The 22,079-nt window shown below is 45.5% G+C and overlaps 2 protein-coding genes across 7 annotated transcripts in view; both read right to left on the bottom strand.

Moving 5' to 3' along the window:
- RAB9A (RAB9A, member RAS oncogene family) overlaps positions 1–4,464 on the bottom strand; it is a 36,158-nt gene extending 31,694 nt beyond the window's left edge. For 2 of the 3 annotated variants that reach the window (XR_011026201.1, XM_068268372.1), the window contains exon 1: positions 4,376–4,464. The gene's annotated coding sequence lies outside the window, so the exon portion shown is untranslated. Of the gene's footprint in view, positions 1–3,906; positions 3,961–4,375 lie in introns of all 3 variants that reach the window. The other variant, XM_068268373.1, reaches the window with a different exon arrangement.
- An 8,574-nt stretch (positions 4,465–13,038) lies between these two features.
- On the bottom strand, positions 13,039–21,420 carry TCEANC (transcription elongation factor A N-terminal and central domain containing). Of its 4 annotated transcripts, none has more exons than XM_068268367.1 (2): positions 21,169–21,420; positions 13,039–17,686 (listed from the first exon to the last, which is right to left on the bottom strand). In XM_068268367.1, exon 2 carries the CDS (start codon positions 17,676–17,678, stop codon positions 16,686–16,688), a length of 993 nt encoding a protein of 330 aa, XP_068124468.1. In that variant the 5' UTR covers positions 17,679–17,686; positions 21,169–21,420; the 3' UTR covers positions 13,039–16,685. The 4 variants fall into 4 exon arrangements, with proteins under 4 accessions (XP_068124468.1, XP_068124470.1, XP_068124471.1 ...); XM_068268369.1 differs by lacking the exon at positions 21,169–21,420 and adding an exon at positions 21,019–21,150; XM_068268370.1 differs by lacking the exon at positions 21,169–21,420 and adding an exon at positions 19,683–19,720.
- Between the last annotated feature and the right edge of the window lie 659 nt (positions 21,421–22,079).

Below are 22,079 nucleotides of genomic sequence, written 5' to 3'. Positions count from 1 at the left end.
AAAAAAAAAAAATAGCGCTGCGCTGCCCCCTGGCGATCTTTAATAGAACGCCAGGGAGGTTAATTTCACTAACTCATATTACACTGCCACTCATACTGTGCTCATAATTCTGACCCCCAATTTAGTGGTTCTTTTTGCAGTACCCCCTATTATAATGGCCTCTATTATACTTCTCCTGGCAGAAAATGCCAAGGAACCCCTGCAGACTCCTCAAGGAACCCTGGGGTTCCAGGGAACATTGGTTGAGAAAGCCTGATCTAGAGTGTATGCACATACGCACACAGACAATTGTTGCATGCAGTCCCTTGAGCGTGGGTTTGGGACAGAGTGCTGCACAGATGTGGTGTTAGTCTTCAGCCTAGCGAAGCATTGTGTTGCCATGGAGGGATGACCACTGTGTGGCCCATGACAGAGCAGCTTACGGGGGAACAATGTACTTGTAGGATAGGATTCTCCACTTATCATGGCACATTGGGCAGCTGTAAACATTCAATATTTTCAATGATCTATTAAAACTATTGCATAATGTGTGCCTAGGAAGGTATAGCACAGTCAAGTCTGCGCCTAATGTTTATCTGCTGCATTACATACAACTTTTGCTGTTTTCATAGTCGAATAAGTCTTTAGATGCAGAAACAGCCTTGGCAAAGCACTGGTGCTTCCCATAAGTTTGTATTAGGAATGATCAAAGAGATGCAAATATTTCTGATTATGTAATTTTTATGCCATTATATGCAGCTTGAAAATGGACCAATCAAATCCCACCAAGGTTTAAATTGACTGGCCCACTTTCAAGCAGCATATATTTGCATAAAAATATACATAATCCTGCATGAACTTTGCATCTTATTGATCATCCCTAGTTGGTATGCGTATTCACATAATGATGTTGAAACAATGTATGAAAGTAATATTTTTGAAAAACTGGATAGGAGTTTGAGCTGGAGTAAACTTTTGCTTGTGCCCCCTTCCCCCACACATACATATTTTTTTGTTCTACATTAGGGTGCATACTCCTATCCATTTAGGACTGGCCAATTTTACCACTTCCATATAGTAGGTGTTCCTTTTAAAAAGGCTACTTGACTGGAGCACAATTGAATGAATAAGAGGTGGCGCACCACTGGCACTTACCATTAAAGTAAACCTAAACTAATTGAAAAAAAAAAAATTCAGTTTAACTTTACCTGGGGCTTCTACTGGACCTCTACAGCCATTCTGTGCCCACGCCGGGACAAACCGATCCTACGGTCCCCTGCAGTGACTCAGTTTTGCTCCTAACCACTCAGCCAGACGATGGCCACTGTATGTGCATGGCTCTGGCCAACCGCGTCATCGAAAGAGTCCTGCGCATGCGCAGTGTGCGAAAAAGTGTACTTTCTATTACTAAATTTTTACTTAACTGGCTGAACTGTCCACCAAATCATCTATCTCCGATATATTATCAGCTGGTTGTTCAAGCACCTCTGGCTGCGTGCTTATTGCTAGTGTGCAAACTTGAGCCAAGAGATCAAAAGCCAGGCATATGGCATTTGTAGAATGTGATAGCAATCTTTTCCTTACTTGAGGGTGAATTATCAGTTCTTGCATTCAATGAAAACAGCATTTCTGATACAGAAAACACTAATCTTTAATTTTCATGCATACTCATGTCAAGACTGATGAGTGGAAACTCAATTCATGTTTAAAAAGTAATCCTTCAAAGCTTGCAGCTGTGCTGCAAATAACCTGCTTCTTTTCGTACCCCCAAAATCATTCACATAGGTGAGACGGTTAGCAGACTAAAGAGTTTTTAAATCTTCTGAAGCTGATAACTATAAATTATACAGAACATTATTTTCTTAAAGATATATATCACCAAGGCTATTACTACTTCCAGTGATTGTCGTTTCCCTTCAAAAGGTGTGCATCACTTTTTGGATAATAGGGTCCCCTCTGCTTCTCGCCAAAGCTCATTTGATTCCCAACATGTTTACATCAATGGACAGAGGTCAGTGATCTGTAATTCAGAGCAACGGGAGTGGCCCCAAGGACAGCAAGCAGCATCAGGAGACTACGGAGGAGGTAATCTAGCCCACCATAGACTTCATTCAGTATTTTTTTTTTTTTACCAATTCAGTGGTACTTTAAAGGGGCACTATGGCTAAATTCTTTGTTTTTTGTCACTGTAATATTTATAGCTGTATGTAGAGCATAGTATGTAACATGTAATGAGGCATTTAGTTGTAGGAGGCATCTGTCCCTGCTGATTTATCTGACGTTACAGTTTACCCCTTTCAACCGCACTATCGTGCAGTTACACAGATCCCCATCCGCCATAAAGAGCAGAAATGTATCTGCTGCGCAGAGTGGACCGCAACCACCCTCTTTGGTGGGACGCAATTGCCGTGTGGAGAGGGACGCAGCCTCACTGATGACGCTGCCCAGCAAGGACCCCTGTAGCGAATCTGGCAATGAAACGTACACCTATTGTCCATTTCTATGGCTACTAGACTTCGCTATTTGAAGTGCACAGTGTAGCGGCAGCTCTAATTATGCGATAACAGAATGCAGGTGGAAGTCAGGTGAATTAACCATTTCCCACTCTCACCTTCCGCACTCTGCCGGACACTCTAGGTTTTCGTGTGCGAGGGTTCTCGCTCATCCCTATTCCCTAGTCTCTTGTATTAGGATGTGTACACATCTTACAATGAATGAACGAGTATCTAGACCAGGGGTGCTCAATAGGTCGATCGCGATCTACCGGTAGATCGCGACCGCCTGATCGGTAGATCACGGCCTCTTGGCCGCGTCCCATTGAATTTAGCAGCCAGCAGCTGTATAACGCAGTTTCTGCTGCTGGCCGCTGGAGGAGAGAGCCTGGCCAATCAGCAGAGAGGAGGAGAGAGCCTGGCCAATCGGGGGAGGAGAGGCGTGCAGCCAATCGGGGGAGGAGAGGCGTGCAGCCAATCGGGAGGAGAGGCGCGCAGCCAATCGGGAGGAGAGGCGCGCAGCCAATCGGGAGGAGAGGCGCGCAGCCAATCGGGAGGAGAGGCGCGCAGCCAATCGGGAGGAGAGGCGGAAAACTTCCGAGTTCCGACTCCACTCACGCTGCCCACCGGAGCCAGGCCTGAAGACCTGGACGCCACCGCGGGAAGACACCGGCCCTATACCCGGCTAACCTATACTGAAGGGACCTATACCCGGCTAACCTATACTGAAGGGACCTATACCCGGCTAACCTATACTGAAGGGACCTATACCCGGCTAACCTATACTGAAGGGACCTATACCCGGCTAACCTATACTGAAGGGACCTATACCCGGCTAACCTATACTGAAGGGACCTATACCCGGCTAACCTATACTGAAGGGACCTATACCCGGCTAACCTATACTGAAGGGACCTATACCCGGCTAACCTATACTGAAGGGACCTATACCCGGCTAACCTATACTGAAGGCACATATACCCGGCTAACCTATACTGAAGGCACATATACCCGGTTAACCTATACTGAAGGCACATATACCCGGCTAATCTATACTGAAGGGACCTATACCCGGCTAACCTATACTGAAGGGACCTATACCCGGCTAACCTATACTGAAGGCACATATACTCGGCTAATCTATACTGAAGGAACCTATACCCGGCTGACCTATATACATTTCCCGGGGGGGGGGGGGGGGGGGGGGTGCATTTGAAACATTGGTAGATGTCCTAGCTCGCGAGCTGAAAAAGTGTGGGCACCCCTGATCTAGACCATGATCAAGCTGAGTGGGGCAGTCACTATAGCAGAACATCCCCACATATACAAAAAAAAAAATGTTGGAAATGTTAACTTCAGCAATTTTATACATTATATGGCTACAATACATGATGTATCTGCATGTATCAGGGGAAGTTCATTAGACACTGCTTACCTGCCTGAACATTTCACACCTGGCAGGCTTTTGAGATGGGTGGTCTCATGCGAGCTAATGCAAAAAAACAGAATACTTCCTGAATCTATAAACCTTGTATTAATAGCCTGCAAATAACTCAACCACCAACATATACAGGCTGGGCAACAATGTGTCAAAGCCAGAATATAAAGGATAACACATACCAGCTTATTAGCTGTTTACAGTCATGTTAATGATTTACTAACAAGTTTCCGCACACAAACAGTGAGGATCAGACAGCAATAATGCTAAAGACAGCTGTCTAGTAATGTGTCAGCATATTCCAGGCACGTACCACTAGTAGTCACTCCGCCTCAGCTAATAAGCCAAACACGCCATGTATCTGCATATATATGCTGCAAGCCCGATAGTCACACATCTAATAACCACCCGCAACACACAGCCCGGTACTGACAATCCAACCCCTCTGCAGCCCACCATACTGTACCTCTATGGACGCCGCTTCCTCTCCGCCGCAACTCCGGCGAAACCTGCCGCACGTCACCGCCCCAACACGTCCTGCCCGACGGGAGGCACTGCAGCCGGGAGCGGCAGTCTGCTAGGCCAATAGGACGGCGCGGCACACACGTGATTGCTGTTGATAGAGGACTGAGGGGAGATGAGGCTTGTGGGTGGAGACAGACATGTGACGATAAGGCGTCCCTGTGATCATGGAGGGGTCTGGAGAGGTTGCTTCAGCCATGTGATCGACCTTGCTGGGAGGAGCTTATGCAGCAGTGTAAATGTCTGTGTTGTCAGTGTTGACTCTGAGAACTAGAGTTGCTTGCTTCTCTAGTTAAACAGTAAACAGAAAAGAACCAAACGGTACTTGTGTATTATCCCGTCTAGCAGAACGGCTCGGCAGTTAGACAGGCTGGAAAAGTGTGCTCTGTGCTTCTTGAGCAGCTGATTCACCACAGATCAGCTGCCCTGTTCCACACTGCTGCTGTCTAAGGAGCGGAGTGCGGGTCGAGTTCTACGCCCACTTACTTTTATTGGAGAGTGGACCTGTCCACCCTAGCACCCTGGAGGGGAGCAGTGCAGTGGAGAGGAGCATTGGGCAGAGCAGCGTGGAAGGGCGGACGTTTAAAGAGAGTCTGAAGCGAGAATAAATCTCTCTTCAGACCTCATAGATAGCAGGGGCATGTGTGCCCCTGCTAAAACGCCGCTATCCCGCGGCTTAATGGGGGTCCCTTCACCCCCAAATCCCCTCCGTACAGCGGGGGAGCGCTTCCACATTGGGGCAGGGATAACCGCCGCAGCCCTGCCCCACGCGCGTCTGTCAGACACGTATCTCCGCTAGAGATGGGAAGTTCGGATCTTTTTAATGATCCGGATGATTCGAATCGGATCATTGAAAAGATCCGGATCTTTGATCCGAATCTCGGATCATTTTACTACGGAAGCATTCGGGGGTTGAAATGACTAGCAGGACAGGAGAAGAGAAGAAGGGGGGGGGGGGGGGTGGACACACAGAGAAGGGGAGAAGATGGTCAGAGGGCAGGGAGTGGAGAGAGAAGGGAGGAGGGACGAGCAGAGAGCAGAAATGTTTGCACACAATACCCACATGCTGCAATCATATGCTTTACATATATTTCACCTACATGTTCATCTGTATACCTTGAATGGAAACGTCGCACAGTGAAAGAAAGCATTCCCCAAAGATAAGTGCAGCTGTGCCGAGTGCAGGAGGATCATATTACGCTGCAATCACAGTGCCTGCAAAGTTACTGAGCTATGCTGAGCTGAGCCAAAAGTTTCCAATGTGATCACTGTGCACAACTACGGAACAGACAGCCTGTAATGAGCAGCATATTGCAGCCAGTATGTGTGCTCTACACATATCTGGCAGTGGCACCCATGTCCCCTCTACCTGTCCCTGCAAGGCTGGCTCCCCTGAGTCCCCTCCAACAGAGCGATCCATCTCTGCTCTGCTTCCAGGACCCCGCTGCCCGCTGAGAGGGGGCGTGTCGCTCCTGGCCCCGCCCCTTTTGTGATCCGAATCACTCATTTTGATGATTCGGATGATTCGACTCACAAAATAGATTCGGATCAAAGATCCGAATCGTTCATGATCCGGACAACACTAATCTCCGCCTCTCCCCCGCCCCTCTCAGTCTTCCTTCACTGAGAGGGGCGGGGGAGAAGCGGCGATGCGCGTCTGATAGACGTGACTAGAGGCAGGGCTGCAGCCGTTAGCCCTGCCTCCAGGAAAAGAAGATTTACAACCAAGGTTTGCGGGGGTAGGTTTGGGGGTGGAGGGACCCCCGTTTAGCCGCGGGATAGCGGCGTTTTAGCAGGGGCACACATGCCTCTGCTAACTATGAGCTCTGAAGCGAGATTTCTCAAGAGCTGCTCCAACACTATGGAACTCCCTACCTCCACCCATTAGGGCAGCCCCCTCCTTCAACATCTTCAAGAAGGCCCTCAAAACTCACCTTTTCTCTCTGGCCTTCCACCCCTCACAAGTGCTCTAAACTCGCAGCTGAACTCTGGCCCCCTGCCTTTTGTGTCCCTACCTCTCCCTCTAGATTGTAAGTCTTTGGGCAGGGTCCTCCTCCTTTTGTGTCCTACCTGATCATGCACCTTCATTACTAGTGAATCTAACTTGCCTAATCTCCATGCTCCCCTCCAGTGACTGACTAAGCATTACCTTGTACTCATACTGTGCTGCATGATCTGGTTTTTCTTGTATTTCTGTATTGTCATATTGCTGTATGTCACCCCTAAATATTGTCTGTAACCTAAACTAATGTCCAGCACTGCGTAATATGTTGGCGCTTTATAAATACAATAAATAAATAAAAAAAAAAATGTTAGACCCCTAAGCTAGCCATACACTGTACAATATTTATGCCCAATTAGACATTTGATTCGACACAAATATCTAATGGAGGAAAAAAACCTGTGGTTCCACACCGCAATCATCCCACAGACGACAACATGATCGAGAATAGCATTTTGTGGGCAATATCAAGTACAATGTTGATCATAAAGTTGATTGCAGGTGGTTGGCAGTACAGTTGAATAACGTATCGCTTGCTTTAGGGCTCATTCACACTACACAACGCATGCAAGAACACGATTTCGTGCATGCATTGCCATCGCACGGTTAACGCACGGAATGCACGTCGTGGTGCGCTAAGCACAGACGTCGGCAGCTGTACTAATCTGGTAACGTGTGCGTCGTGTGACAAATTGTCCCCAGATGCGTTACATCGTAACGCATGGGAACACACACCTGTAGTGTGAATGGTAACATGAAAGTCTATGGACTTTCATGTGCCATATGCATCGTGCACAACTTGCGTTGCATCAAAACTGACATAGTGTGAATGAGTCCAATGAGGCTTGGTTCACACTGCAAGGGAAAATGTCATGTTTTGCCAAATCAGTGCAATGCAAAAATGGACCCTGAATTGATCCGAATCTGTTATTAAAAGTATCTGTTCACACTGGCAATTAGAACCCAAAACGTTCTACAATACAAATTCGACCTGCACAATTTTTCATATAGCGCATGAGTGCAAACACATCTGCTCTGGATAAGAACCAGAAATTAATCGGCACGGACACTTAATTGTTTGTTCCTCTCTGAACGGGACATTTTGACTGCAGTTCAATGTGAACCAAACTTAAAGGGACACTTAAGTAAAAAAAAAAAAGAGTTTTACTCACCTAGGGCTTCCAATAGCCCCCTGCAGCTGTCCGGTGCCCTCGCCGTCTCCCTTCGATCCTCCTGGCCCCGCCAGCAGCCACTTCCTGTTTCGGTGACAGGAGCTGACAGGCTGGGGTCGCGAGTGATTCTTCGCGTTCCCAGACACATTAGCACCCTCTATGCTGCTATATGGTATAGGATATATGCTATAGCAGCATAGATGGCGCTATTGTGGCCAGGAACGCGAAGAATCACTCGCGTCCCCTGCCTGTCACCGAAACAGGAAGTGGCTGCTGGCGGGGCCAGGAGGGTCGGAGGGAGATGGCGAGGGCACCGGACAGCTGCAGCGGGCTACTGGAAGCCCCAGGTGAGTAAAACTCATTTTTTTTGTTTGACTTAAGTGTCCCTTTAAGGTGAACTGAGCAACTCTTTTTTTTTTTAAATGAACCTCCCCATAAGAGTGGTTGTAATAGTCTGCCGTTGGGGTGAGAGGCATTACTTACCTATGGGGGAGCTGGTTCTGTGACCTCTTGTCTGTATGGTGGTCGCCATCTCGATCGCACAGTGCAGCAATTTCTTTTTCCTGGGGTCTGCGGACACATGTATCTGCCACAATGCATGGCAGATATAGTCCATGCATGCAAGTACAGAAGTGTCTAGTGGTCCCCCCTCCCTCCACCATATAGCATTCCCAGGTGTCTAGTGGTTCCCCTCTCCATCCACCATATAGCTTTCCTGGTATCTAGTAGTTTCCTCCCTACAGCCACCATATAAATTCCCTGGTGTCTAGTGGTTTGCCATACCTGCATTATTTGGCTTCCCTGGTGTTCAGTCTTCTTTCGAGGACCCCGCATATGCAGAATTCTCATAGGAACAGGTGCATGATCAAGACGGGTGTGCAGACAGGAGGCGCTTGTGCAGATGTGCACAACTCCAGGTCAGGTCGCGCAGCTAACAGAGCCACCAGCGGGAGAACGGAACCCAGAGGGACCTTGAGCGTGACAGGTGGTTTCGGTGCACGGAGCTCTCTGCTGGTGTGCCGAAGCCTGATGCCCCATAGTAGAAATGTTATGCTGCGCAGGGCGGCACATAAGGGTAATTTGGGGCTCCGGCGGTTGCCAGACCCCAAATTACATCTCCCTCCAAGTTGTGACAATTCAGAGGGGAATAGTATTTAACACCGCCGAGGAGTTTTGCAGCAGCAGAGAGAGTCATTTGGCTCTCCTGGCATCCAACTTACCCAACTTACACGTACATACATAAGCACCTTGAGGGCTATGGAGGGCTAGAGGAAGCCCAGGTAAGTTCAGTATTCCATTTTTAGATTTGTTCAGAGTCACTTTAATGTTGATAGATGTGAGGTAATGCATCTTGGACATGCCAATGGCATAGCAACATATAAAACAATTGGCAAATAGCTAGAAACATCAGGCTTGGAGTAGGATTTGAGAATATTGGTTGATAGTTAAACACCATATTCAACACCAAGCAGTAGCTAAAGCAAATGAAATCCTGGGTTGCATGTAACAGTAAAAAATGACAAGATGCTAGTAACTGCTCTGTATAAATCACTTGAGAGTCGGACCACATCTTTAGTATGGAATGAAGTTTTAAGCACCACACTAAAGGAAGGACAACCTTGTAACTCTGCTTAGGGCTCATTTCCACTATCGCGAATCCGCATGCGTCCAACGCATGCGGATTCGCACATGTAATGCAAGTGGATGGGCCTGTTTCCACTGTAGCGTTGTTGAGATGCGTTTTTTTCAGCGGTGAAAAAACGCACAAAAGAACCGCAGAATTCGCCTGCGAGTGGAATGCATGCGACTCGCAGGCAATGTATTTAATAGGGAAATCGCATGCATTTTTCTTACGCGTTTTTTTACGCGATTACGCTTGCGATTCCACATAGGAACCAATGTAAATTAACACAGGCAGTGACATGGTTAAAAACGCATATAGCCTAACCGCATGCGTAATCGCATAAAATAACGCATAAAAAACCGCACCTGCATGCGATTTCATCAGCGGTGGAATCCAGGCGATTCCGCACCGCAATAGTGGAAACGAGCCCTTAGACACTGGGCAAGACAAAAGAATGGTGGCCTCTAAAAAGATATTTGGCATGAGAGACAATTGGGTTTCCAAATAGAAATGCAGGGCCAAGGGAACAGAGCAAGAATGTAGGACATCTGAAGTACAGATGATCAATGAGATGCAAATATTTCCGAGTTGATGCCAATGTGTGCAAATATGAATGCAAATATATACAGTTTGAGAATGGACCAGTCAATTTAAACCCAGGTTTGCATAAACTCTGAAGTATTTTCATCTCATTGATCATCTCTAATCTGAAGCAATCAGGTACAGAACCTGAAAGACAGAATCCAGGCTCATCTCCTCCAGTGGGGTAAATTAAAGGAAACCTGAGATATTTTCAATATAAGCATTTATACTTACAGTACCTGGGACTTCCTCCAGCCCCATGTATGCAGTTGGCTCCCTCACCGTGCTCCAAGGCTGCTCCATTCCTCCGCTGGCCGGCCTGGTAAATACGTCAATTGTCCCCAGTCATGCTCCGCTCCGTATGCACAGCCTGACCGTGTCCCTATCACATGTGTAGCCCTATAGCACTCCTGTGGCTGGGAGCATTCTGCAAATGCACAGGACACTCCCAGCTGCGGGAGCGTGACCAGGTTGCACGTGTGCACTGGAATGAGACTGGGGATGACTAGTGAGTTTACTGGGCCAGCTAGTAGAGTGGGCAAGGCAGACGGTGAGGGAACCAACAGCCTACATGGGGCTGGAGGAAGCCCGTCAAGTCTGCGTTGTCGGAATCACTTCCATCACATCACACCATGGGTAGTATGACTAGTCTCACAGTGACTAATGACCACTGGGACGAGCTGCGGCGGGGGAGAATACCGCGGTGCACTACAATGCAGTGAGTTTGAAAGGGGCCTAAGTAAGGTAAAGTGGAGGTGCTAAAGGGAGTGTGGCCAAACAGCAAAATCAATTAACAGTCTCTCCTCTCCTTGAAAATGCAGGGTGACGCCCGCGGAACTATTGAGGTCGTTTAGAGGGGATCCTCCGTCTCTCCTTGCTGTACCTTTGCTTGCAGAACCTGTTTGCACTCGGCTAAGTATTTCATTACTGTGCACTTTATCTTTGGGCTGCTTCACTGTATTTAGTAAGGCATTATTCACATGCTAACTGCTCTTAATTAGCATTGTTTGTGATTGCACTATTCAAACACTTTGTGTATTGTTTGTTATATTTCAGGTAGTAGATTTTTTGATGAAGCACTGTAATTGATGATATATGTTTCACTGTGACTGAGCAATAGCATTTTTGAACATATTTTTTGTACTTTACTTAAATACTGAACCCGGGTTCATACAACATGGGGGAATGTTTCTGAGCCTCCAGTGTTGATATTACATACAATTGTGTATGGAATGATTATCTTTGCAAACAGATATAGTGGCTTGGAGTTTTATGGGTTTTTAATTTTTTGGATGTCCTTTGGGTGCACAATAATTTGTGATTGATCATTGTTTGAAAAATGTGGTGTGCACACCGCTACAACCCACCAATCCTCTCCGACAGTGCACGACCGGGTCAGCAAGGCCCACATGGAATCCAGAAGCAAAAAGGTCCGCACTTGTCCGAGGGTCAAAATCTTTATTAGGACATATCAAAATAACAATGCATGCATCAGAATGCTGACATGTTTCGAGCCTATACTAGCTCTTAATCATAGCTGATTAAGAGCTAGTATAGGCTCGAAACATGTCAGCATTCTGATGCATGCATTGTTATTTTGATCATTGTTTAATAAAGATCAGTGTATATATTTTGAACATTATGAGTGGTGCTTGTTCCTGGGTTTCTTTCTCTTTGCTTGGCTATGGCTGCAACCATGCACGGAGTGGAGCATGGCCATAAGAACAGATCTGGCATGATCTCAATCCAATAAAACTTCACCTTTATTTCTTCATTACATTTTAAACTGTTTTCAATCCCGCACCACAAGACTTTGGGCCCTTCACCCCCTTAACTCACCTCATCTATGTGCCTTGCTATTGGTGTTCAGGTAAGCCGTGATATGTGTTGGAAAACAGTTTCCATTTAAACCAAGGAAATAAAAATATGTTTTTATTTCCTTGGGCGCATTTGTACTGCGCATGTACGAGCCCAGACACGTATGTGCACAGTACAGATCTGCTTGTCTTCAGAAGTACTCAAGGACGCAAATACTACCAAAGCTTGCACGAGGAGTCTCAAGGTGGAACGAGGGCATGGAGTGAAGACCAGGGAGGCTCTATGCAAACCAGTAGGGCTGATAGATTTTCGGTTTAAAGCCGAAAATCGTAATCAGGTGCAGGACGATCTCAAGATCATCACTGCTGCGGTTTTCTCTCTGGATCTATTTCAATAGAATACAGGGACCCAGCAGTGCTCGGAATGTCGGGGAACACTAGAGCAGCGTCCCCGCTGTTGCTATGGCGCCACATTACCACGCGCTGCACAAAAGTCTCTTCACCCACCCCCATAGCTGTGTCAGGGGCAGAGTTACCCGGAAACAGAGAACGCTGTCCCCCATATACTGTGCATTGCCCGCTGACTTCATGGACGCCGGGCCACCAGGAGCCTTCACAGCATCTTCTAGCACACCTTCACCTCCAGCCATGGCCAGAACAGCATGCACTGACAAGCCTGCAGTGCATTTTCTCCGACAGACAGCTTGGCTAGGAATAGGAGCTTTCTCCTAAATGTGAGGCTGTAGATGACAGAGGAGAAGCTTCTCTCCAGCTGCCACACTACCTGCTGTACTGTGACCCCTAAAGAGACAGCTGCTCAGTGAAGGGGACCCTCCATGCTGCAAAGTCTCTGTACAGCATGCTGGGCATGCACAAGTACAGCTTTAGGTAACACCTGCATTACTCATGGGGATGTTTCATAGCTTACTGATCCTGTACAACCTTGGGAGTTGGATTCTGTGCGTATTGCTATCTACGCTTTTTCCGTACTTCTTCCAACTGTTCTCAAATTGGCACCATTTTGTTGGTTGTAAAGTTTTGTGTGTTGCTATGTAGTAACACATCTCTGAATATGCTGGTGCTTTCATAAATCAATAATAATAATATCTCTACTGTTCTGGCTAACATACTCACCATCGGTGTGTTGATCCATTGTTCTATATCAAAAATCGTGAATCGAATCGAAATTGCAATTTCAGACAGAAATCGGGCAATTCAATATTTTCCTAAATTCGTTCAAAGCCTACAAACCAGAGCCACCTCTTTTTTAGGTAAATTCTTTTTTTATTCATTTTTTTATTTGATTCAGGTTTAAAGGTTTTTCTGCACAGTATTATTTGCTGTCAAGAATACTGGAACTTGTTTACAGCAAACCTATTAGTGCTATGCTATAATAAGATAATAAAACAAAACATAATATTATGTTTATTATATTGTTCACTTCCTTCTTGCAATCATCCAGAAAAACTGTATCTAGTATAAATACTAACAATGTAAATACATACATTTCAACAGGAACCTCGCCAAATCTTTTTCTTGGATGACGTGGTAAGGGTTAGATCTAGCTGATGTACTGGTTGATGTGGCCAACAGATAGATTCCTCTCAGATCATTATCTGACCAGAGAGGGATATTTCTGATCAAATCCCTCTACACACGGTACACAGATTTTCAATAGATTTCAGCATGAAGCGTGCGCACTGCCTGCCGGGTCCATAGGTCTCCCATTTCCCCACCCAATGCTGTGCAGAGTGTCGGCGCGGCAGAGCTTACCTGTCCCCCAATGTGTGTCTTCTCTCCAAAGCCAGGCTCTCCTCCCTGTGACTTCTCTCTTGGGGCTCCTGTGTCCTGTGACAAATGCTAGAGACCAAATACTAGTGGTGCACCATGGCACGTACCTTATGTTACCACTAGAGCCCTCTAGTGTTTGACCTCTAGTGTTTGTGATATGACACAGGTGCCCTGGGAGAGAAGACACAGGGAGGAGATCCAGTGGAGAGAAAACGAGAAAAAAGTGCTGGTGGACTGGTGAGAGTAAGCTCTGCTGCGTACGTCGCAAAAACAACGCTAGTGACACTCCCAACCTGCCGATCGAGTAAAGTGTTTTATCAAGCGTGGTGGACCAAATCGATCAATTTTGGCTCATTTTGGAAATCCTTTGCAGCATCAGATTTCTAGCAGATTTTAGACATCTAGATATCAATTTTAAAAATAATCGACAAGTGTATGGCCACCAAGTATTGCATTGTGTTTTTGTTCAACATATTCTTCTAATGTTGTGCCCCTGGTCACACGGCAAGTAGTGAGGGAATCCAACAGAAGAACAGAAGGTAAGGAAAATACAGAGATAGAGGTAAAGCACTTGCCTTAAAGTAAAATGGCGTGTTGCTGTTTATGTAATCATTACAGAGCTTCCTTAACTTTCTGCCTAAATGATAGAAATGAGTAGATTTCCCTCCCAAAATTACAGTAAAGGTACAATATAACCTGGCAGATGTGTTAGCCATTCCCCATACTGTGGCTGAAGTTTTACATTTGAGAACAAAAAGAGGCTGTACACAGTAACAAAAAAAAAGATATTAAGTTACATTTAACATTGTATCCAGGCCAATACCATGTGGAGTAAACAACCAAACTGACAAATAAAATCGTCCATGTCGATACCTATTTATACAACATGCAGTAGCACAGGTCCCTTTTGGGCCCTCCCAGGCCATTTCTCAAGCATAAAAGTCCAAAATAGGGTGCATGGAGAAGTCAGCGTGAACAACATCAGGAAAGCAGCAGGGGCGTACATCCAGCGCACACCCCTTCTGATTCATGTGTCATGCCCCCAAAGCACAACCCGTCTGATTCACAAGTGCCCACAGTACACCCCCTGCTGATTTACATGTGCAGTGTGCCCAGAGCACAACCCTTCTACTTTACAGATGCTGTTCAGGCCAACTTCTCTATATCAGTTTTCTTTAACTGGTATGCTTGAAAAAGAGCCTGGAGCCATCACGCAGTATAAACAAGGCCGATTTATACTTTGTGTGCCCCTAGACCAAGTATGTTGGGGCTCACCTTTCTTTTTCAGCAGCACCCCTCCCATTCCATGTGCAGCCCCCTCTTCCATGTTTTTCTACCATATACAGCAGCCTCTTTGTTTCATGAAGCTCCCTTGAGCATCAGTTTCCTTTTATGGGTTGCTTCCCATGTTCAGCCTCCTCTTTCATATATAGCAACCCATCTTTTATGTTGCGGTGCCTCTGTGTGTTGCACCTGCCAAGGCTCGGGCTTTTGTGGCCTTTACATAAATCTGTCCCTGTGTATAAGAGTACAGAAATGGAATAAGGTTTGTATTTGTTGCTTTTGGTGTTTACTCTCTGTGGTGTGGACCTACATACACTGTTGAACTTCAAATCTGATTTTGGCAATCATATATCCATCCTTTTGTATTTTCCATATGGCAGTGGTGTGGTGAATATCCCTATATGGATGTTTCACTCCCTGGAAATTAAACTAGGTCAATCAATCAGTTATTGCACCTACGCATTTGACTTTTTAAAGCCTTCTGTTTATTTCATTCCAAAACAGTTTAAAGCTCATCTACACCCGAAATCTACTTTGACTTATTGCCCCCTACCCCTACATGAAGAAGACCTCTGACAGCCCCATGGAACATATGAAATCCCATCAAGTGAAGGTATGGCCTGAACCCTGCAGCATCCCCAATGCCAGCCCTGGTGAAAGGAGAATTGCAGTTTAAAGAGGAGGTCACATAATCCCCAAAGTGAAGGACTTCATAGGAGTTCATACGGGTCAATTTTTAGATTAGATTCAGTCACTGTAATTGAATTTCCAGCAGATTCGACTACTTTGTAAAATCTGTTGTTGACCTTTTGCCCCAACATATCTAGTTGATTCACTTTTGATCAATTTCAGACAGTTTATGGCACAGATGGTGAGCGGACACATCAATAAATCCTTGTTCAGCAGTTGGGGGTTAGGAGATAAACAGCCACATGGCATTGTACTGCATCAAGCAGTACTTCACTAGTTGTTCAACATATTCTCCATCAGATTTCTGTCATTAGTTAATTAAGATTGAGTCGGACACGATGGTACTTCTATGACTACTACTTGATCAGTTTCCATATGCTGAGTGATCAGTCACTTACTGGATTAATCAATCAGTGTATTGCCAGATTAGACCACACAGGTGCAGACTAGATTTCAATTCTTTGATATAGCTTTCTCCACAAATACAATGTATCAAAATGGCATACCTACTTTGTAGTTCCATTTACTCTGTGCTGTGCAAACACCAGCCCACTGATGTGATCTGTTTATTAGAGTTTGGACACCTGGGTTTTACGGTTTGCTGGAAGCTACAAGTGCGTGTTTCGCATTATATATTATATAGTTTTATACAGCCCACCCAGCTGCTAGTATGTTTACCTAGTCTTTTGTAAGCACTCGCTTTATCTGTATTTCATATCCTCAATGTTTAATAAATTTGTCTGTAGCCCTTTCACCAGATACTTCTTGCTTTACAGACATCCAGAGCTGCAAGTAGAAACCATGTCAGACAGCTCTGTTTATGTAGCACGTTTTGAAGTACAGCAGCATGACTATGGAAAAACAAGCAGCAACCCTGTCCACACCTTCATCTGGATTCCTCAGATAGTAGGTCTGCATTTTTAAAACAGGGTAGTAAGTTGCAGGAGCATTGTTTTACCAAAACAATGCATTTTAAACTAAACCAATTGTTACTGTAAACTGCTGGCATCAATGAGAAATCTAGATGGTTACATGTATCTTTAGATAGGTTTCAGACTGCTCAAGAAACCAGAAATACTGGTTGCTCTATTATGCAAGTATCATGCTAAGTTTCAGAACAAAGCTCTGCCTCTAGCCATCACCTACTACATGGCACTACTGTTCCGTGCATAATACTAAGGAGGATGGACCAGAGATGACCATCAGAGCTACAGTAAGTGCTGCCTGCTGTTTACTGATGTCAACACCTTCAATGGCTCAGTTCACATTATTATGCACTCCTCAAAATAAGTTCACAGGCAGATCCATCTGCTATGATACCACTTTTCTCCACACTCATTACAAATGACAAATGTCATCATCTCTTCATCAGGATTTCCAGCCCGTACCCAGCCAGGTAGAAACAGAGTCCCCCTGGAAACCATGGTAACTGTGCAATTAAACTTTTCACACTTTCTACATTTAACTTTACTTGTCTGGAGACCATCCACACACTGAGGTAGCTGATGCTCCTGAACACTTGCTTGTGTATAGCTGTCTCTGAGCTTTCTTAGGTCATCACTGGCCATCTCCATTGCAGTCATTCCAGCAAATGTCTCAGCACTCAGTGCTCCTTTATAGATCTGTTGTTTCAAATGTGAATTCTTTGGATTTCTCAGATTGGAAACCTTACTTCGGATACAATTTCTGTACCTTTTGTCATTTGCTGAAAACATATTATAGATGCTTTCCTCCACCTCCTTTGCATATGTATGTATTTTCTCCGGGCACACTGCAGGATCAGACAAAGCCTGACACAAAAGTTCTCTACATTTTACCCTCACATCTTCAGCAATGAGCAGAGTCTTGGAACAGGCTGCTTTTGTGCTTGAATCAGTATCTACAGCTGCAAGTTCCTGATTGTCAGCAGATGAATGAAGATCTTTTGTACTAACAACACATTTTGTTTGTTGCAGTGTTCCAGCAATCTCCCTGTCACTACTTTCTTTGACGTCACCTGCGCTGTTCTCTGGAACTTTGCTATGTACACAAATCTCTTTATACAAGAGCTTCCATCTGGACAATAAGCATTTAGCTTTCTTTTTCAGAGCTCCTTGGGAACAGCTCTTAAGTACCCTGTACACAATCCTGATGAGGTCTGTCAGTTGAAGGGTTTGCAAACTCACATCAAGTATTTCGAAGTAGGATAGATGATCCAAGATGTCTTCATATTTCCTATCTGTTAGAAGACTCTCCACCTCTGAGGCTCGTTGTGCCAGCTCCTTGATGTCTGGTGCGTTCAGCATTCCTACGACTAAGAAGATTTTTTTAAGTTCAAGCATTTTGAATAAATTAGCATCAAACTTAGTACAATAATACGATTACAGTAAAAATGCTTGCATTGACTGCGAAATAAGACTAGAAGGTGAAAAATAGAAATGATGGTCAGAAATCCAAAACTTTAAGTAAAAGCGACACAGGAACAGATTTAGGTTTTCTCTGTGGACATTATTGCACACTGTGTTGCTGCCTATGAACGCACTACTCATGCAACTGTATGAGCATGTTCACATCTATGTGATATAACAGACCACCTTATCCAAACGCATGTCTACAGTGTGTTCCTGGATAGTGTGTTCAGTAATGAACACGTTATACAGCAATTCTTCATGCTGTGAAAGATGATATGCATGTTAACAGGCAGAATGTGCTTTGCATTATAGCAATACAAATGGGTCGGCACCACCAAAAATAAATATAGCTCTTTTATTGATAACAGCAGTAAGACGCTGTTTCGGGCTAAAAAGCCCTTTATCAAACTGCTTAACAGTGTAACAAACACCACCACCTTATATACACACACCCGCATAGTGGGTGGTGACATCGGCGGACCTGATGGGGAACTTACACGTATATACATGTATTAGCAGACTCACCACGTACAGTGTATCCAAACGCCGAGTGGAAACCTCACAGTGCGCTGTCTCACTGACGTTGGCCAATCAGAGCGGCAGATAGCCGGCCAATGGCAGGAGAGCACTAGTGCCGCCCAGCGTGACGTCACGGTCATCCTACGTGCGTCCACGCTGAACGCGATCACAGGCCACCTCTAGGCGTAGGAGAAGGCGTGCGGCGTCATGAAAACGCTGCACCGCCCCTGTAAACAAAGACGGGGAGCTTTGCATTATAGCAGCTTTATAACACATCCATTATGCAATGCGCATGGGCCCATATGCAATACATTTTTTCTCCCGAGTTATCACCCAGGAGATAATTTTCATATTCTCTTTAACCTCTTGCCGACCGCTCCATGCCGATTGGCATGAACGGCTGGGAATGGGCTTTGCAGGAGAGCGCGCGCGCTGATGAGAGCGCATCTCTGCTCTGATGACGGAGCTCCGCCCCGCCTTCAGACTCCCAGTGGCGATCACCGCTTAGAGACTGTTAGACGCCGAAACCGCCATCTAATAGGACTGTACAGCACTGCTATCTAAGGCAGCGCTATACTGAGGACAACCGTCTGACACGGCTGTCTCCCTGGGGGACACAGGAGCAATCCGACGTGATAGGCTGAAGCCTATCACAGCCGATCGCTGTGATAGGCTGACTGGGGGAGGAAAGGAGGGAAAATTGCTAAAGAAATAAGTAAATTTATAAAATATATGTATATATATATGTATATATATATGTATATATATATATATATATATATATATATATATATATATATATATATATATAATATTTACAACAACAACAAAAAAACATTGGGGGAGCTATCAGACCCCACCAACAGAGAGCTCTGTTGGTGGGGAGAAAAAGGGGGGAACACTTGTGTGCTGAGTTGTGCGGCCCTGCAGCAAGGCCTTAAAGCTGCAGTGGCCCAATTTGTGCTAAAAGGCCTGGTCACTAGGGGGGTTTAACACCGTGGCCCTTAAGTGGTTAAAATAACTTTTAAGAATTTTTAAATTTGAAAAAATACCTACAAGTTGCTGAAAAGGTACTATCGAAATTATTTTGAGTATTGTCTTGCAAGATGTGAAAATATCACATAGGAGAAAAAGTGAATTGCATATGGGTCTCTTGCTCATGATTAGTTCTGAATTTTAGGGCCTAAAAGCGGAAATAAATTGCACCACTTTTAGGCCCTAAAATTCAGAATTAATTAGACTGGCGAGGAGGTTAAATATCTTTTCAGGAATCTGCAATTGAAACAGTAGGTAATAAAGTAATGTCAAAATTTATTATGAGTATTTTCTTGCTTGTTGGTGGCTTCAGGTGCTTTCCCCTCAAAATGCCGCATAGCTTACCTGTATATATACAGTCCAGACTACTGTTTCCTGGCCATGGTGACCTAATCAGAGTGAAGTGCAGGAAGATGACATTGGCTGTGAATGGCGTCTACAGCATCAGCGTAAAGATGAGCAGCATTTGAATTTTAAAGTGTACCTGAGGTGAAAATAATGAAAATAACTAGATGCTTACCTAAGAAGAGGGAAGCCTCTGGATCCTGCAGAGGCTTCCCATATCCTCCTTGCCACCACCGTTGCCATGAACATACCCTCAAAAGAAATATGTCAAGAGCATGTCAGATTTCTGATTGCAACCACACTTCTCTTCAATAAGAGCTTGGCCGTACTGCGCCTGTCCAAGTATGGCTGTGCCTATGTAATAAGCCAGAACTGCTCATGCATGAGCAGCTTTGTGTTACTGCGCAGGCACAGCCATACATGTGCGGTTGCAGCATGGCCATACTCATCCAGGTGCAGTACACACTCGTCAGTGTGCGGTCACAATCCAGGAGGGTCCCAGTTGTTTTGGGTTCGAGTTGCGGTGCACATGCATGGAAGTGTATTTTTTCAATATACTTCCTTGCAATTTGTATTTCGGCCACAGGAAGTGAGTGCTAAAGAGCTTCACTTATAGTTTGGCTTGCTGCCAAAAATTACATTACCGTGCACAGCCCCAGGTATCTCCAAAGCCTGAATTTTTTATTTTTTTGCTGTGCCATATCCAAAACGCTGGTTGCTAGTGTGAAACCAGCCTTAGGTGGAATCTGATTTGGTCTTTCTAGGTGCCTCCATGGCAGCATACATGTGGATTATCTCTGCTCCCTACCCTAACTATAGAACCCTTTAAAGTGAACCTGAGATGAGAAGCGTCTCAGGTTCCATACTTACCTGGGGCTTACTTAAGCCCCGTTAAGGCTGCTCGTCCCTCGCCATCTCCCTGGGTGACTCCTGTCACCTGCATTGTCCCAGAAAGCCTGACCGAGTTGTGCATGCGCGGCCTGGCCAGACACGCACCTCTGTCGCGTGTACTTCTGCACAGACACAGACTGCTCCCAGGTACAAGAGCACGGAGAGGGTGTGCGCCAAGCCGCGCATGTGCGTCAGAGCGCAACTTAACTAGGCTTTTGGGGACAATTGCGGGTGACAGGAGTCATCCAGGAAGACGGCGAGGGACGAGCAGCCTTAACGGGGCTTAAGGAAGCACCAGGTAAGTATTGTTCCAGAGACGCTTCTCATCCCTGGTACATTTTAACTATAAACTAAATGGTTCCCAGGGAGCAACATTCTCTTTTTCGTCCTCACCTCGATGAACCCTTTGCAGTTTCCTGCAGATACATTTTTCTTCTATTTTTACCTGCGTTCCTGCAATCTGCACAGATTCAGCCTCTCCTGTGGTGATGCCCATGCTGCTGGGTCTAAATGTCCATATTGCATAAGAGTGTCCCCTATTCTGCTGGTCTGTTAGGGGAAAGATGTTTATGGCTGATAAACACAGCCCTCATACCTGCACAGATCGGCTCTTCCCTCCTCCTTTCCTCTGCTTGGCCTCAGCCTGGCTAGTAGTTTTGCTCTGGTGTGTGCGTTCCAGCTCTGTAACGCAGACCAGGAAGTTGTTTCCCTGCTGGCGTACGCTCTGCGCATTCTCAGTGTCTTTGATCATGTGCAGTCTGTGAAGTGTAGCGCTGGCGTGGCGTCTTCTGCCAAACTTTGTTTATGTTTGGAAACCTTGTTGTTTAACTGCTCCAGTGCTGATGTGTGTCTCTGCTACTGTGCTGCATAACCCCTCCCCCCCTCCTTTCTCAATCTTGTCAGGGTAGGGCTACTTTGTTTTATGGCTATTCATTCCTCAGGAACGCGTGCTGTTACCCAGTTTCAGTGTCTGTGTCTCTGGTTTCAGTTTCCTTGCTCTCCCCCAGCCTTTTAGCTCTCTGTTGCTTTAATTAAAGGGCTGGTGTGCTTAATCTCTCTATTCCTTTGTGAGCTTTCTGGGCAATCTGTGATGTTGGGAACACACGATGTCTGTGAAGTTGTACTGTGGCGTGCGTACTTGTCCAAACTGCTCCTGATCAATCAATACAATGGTTAATTTGCATATATTCAGCAGTGGTGCCTGGGAGACATCTCGAGCTCACTCCAACCTGAATTATCGCAAATTCTTTCTGTTTGAGGAAAGCAAACTTTTGTTTTTCTTAACATCTTAGTAAGGGGGCTTTTAGGACCATTGTAGTCCCTTACACACCGCAATGAGTTCTGGGTCACCATGAGCTTGCTGGTTAGTCTGTGCCTCTCAGATTTACAAGCCCTACTCCACAGAGCCAAATTAATCCATGCCATGCACTGATGAGGATCAAACAATCCGAAACAGTCTGTATGCATGTTGGATTATTTTGGCTCTGTACATATTAACAAGCTGAC

This window comes from Hyperolius riggenbachi, chromosome 2, assembly GCF_040937935.1.
Source record: "Hyperolius riggenbachi isolate aHypRig1 chromosome 2, aHypRig1.pri, whole genome shotgun sequence".
Taxonomy (NCBI): domain Eukaryota; kingdom Metazoa; phylum Chordata; class Amphibia; order Anura; family Hyperoliidae; genus Hyperolius; species Hyperolius riggenbachi.
Note: the sequence above shows the minus strand (reverse complement) of the source record. Positions and strands in the feature narration are given on the sequence as shown.

What these genes read in the sequence shown, in the direction of transcription:
- TCEANC (XM_068268367.1), bottom strand. Translation starts at nt 17,678, where the DNA reads ATGCTGAACGCACCAGACATCAAGGAGCTGGCACAACGAGCCTCAGAG.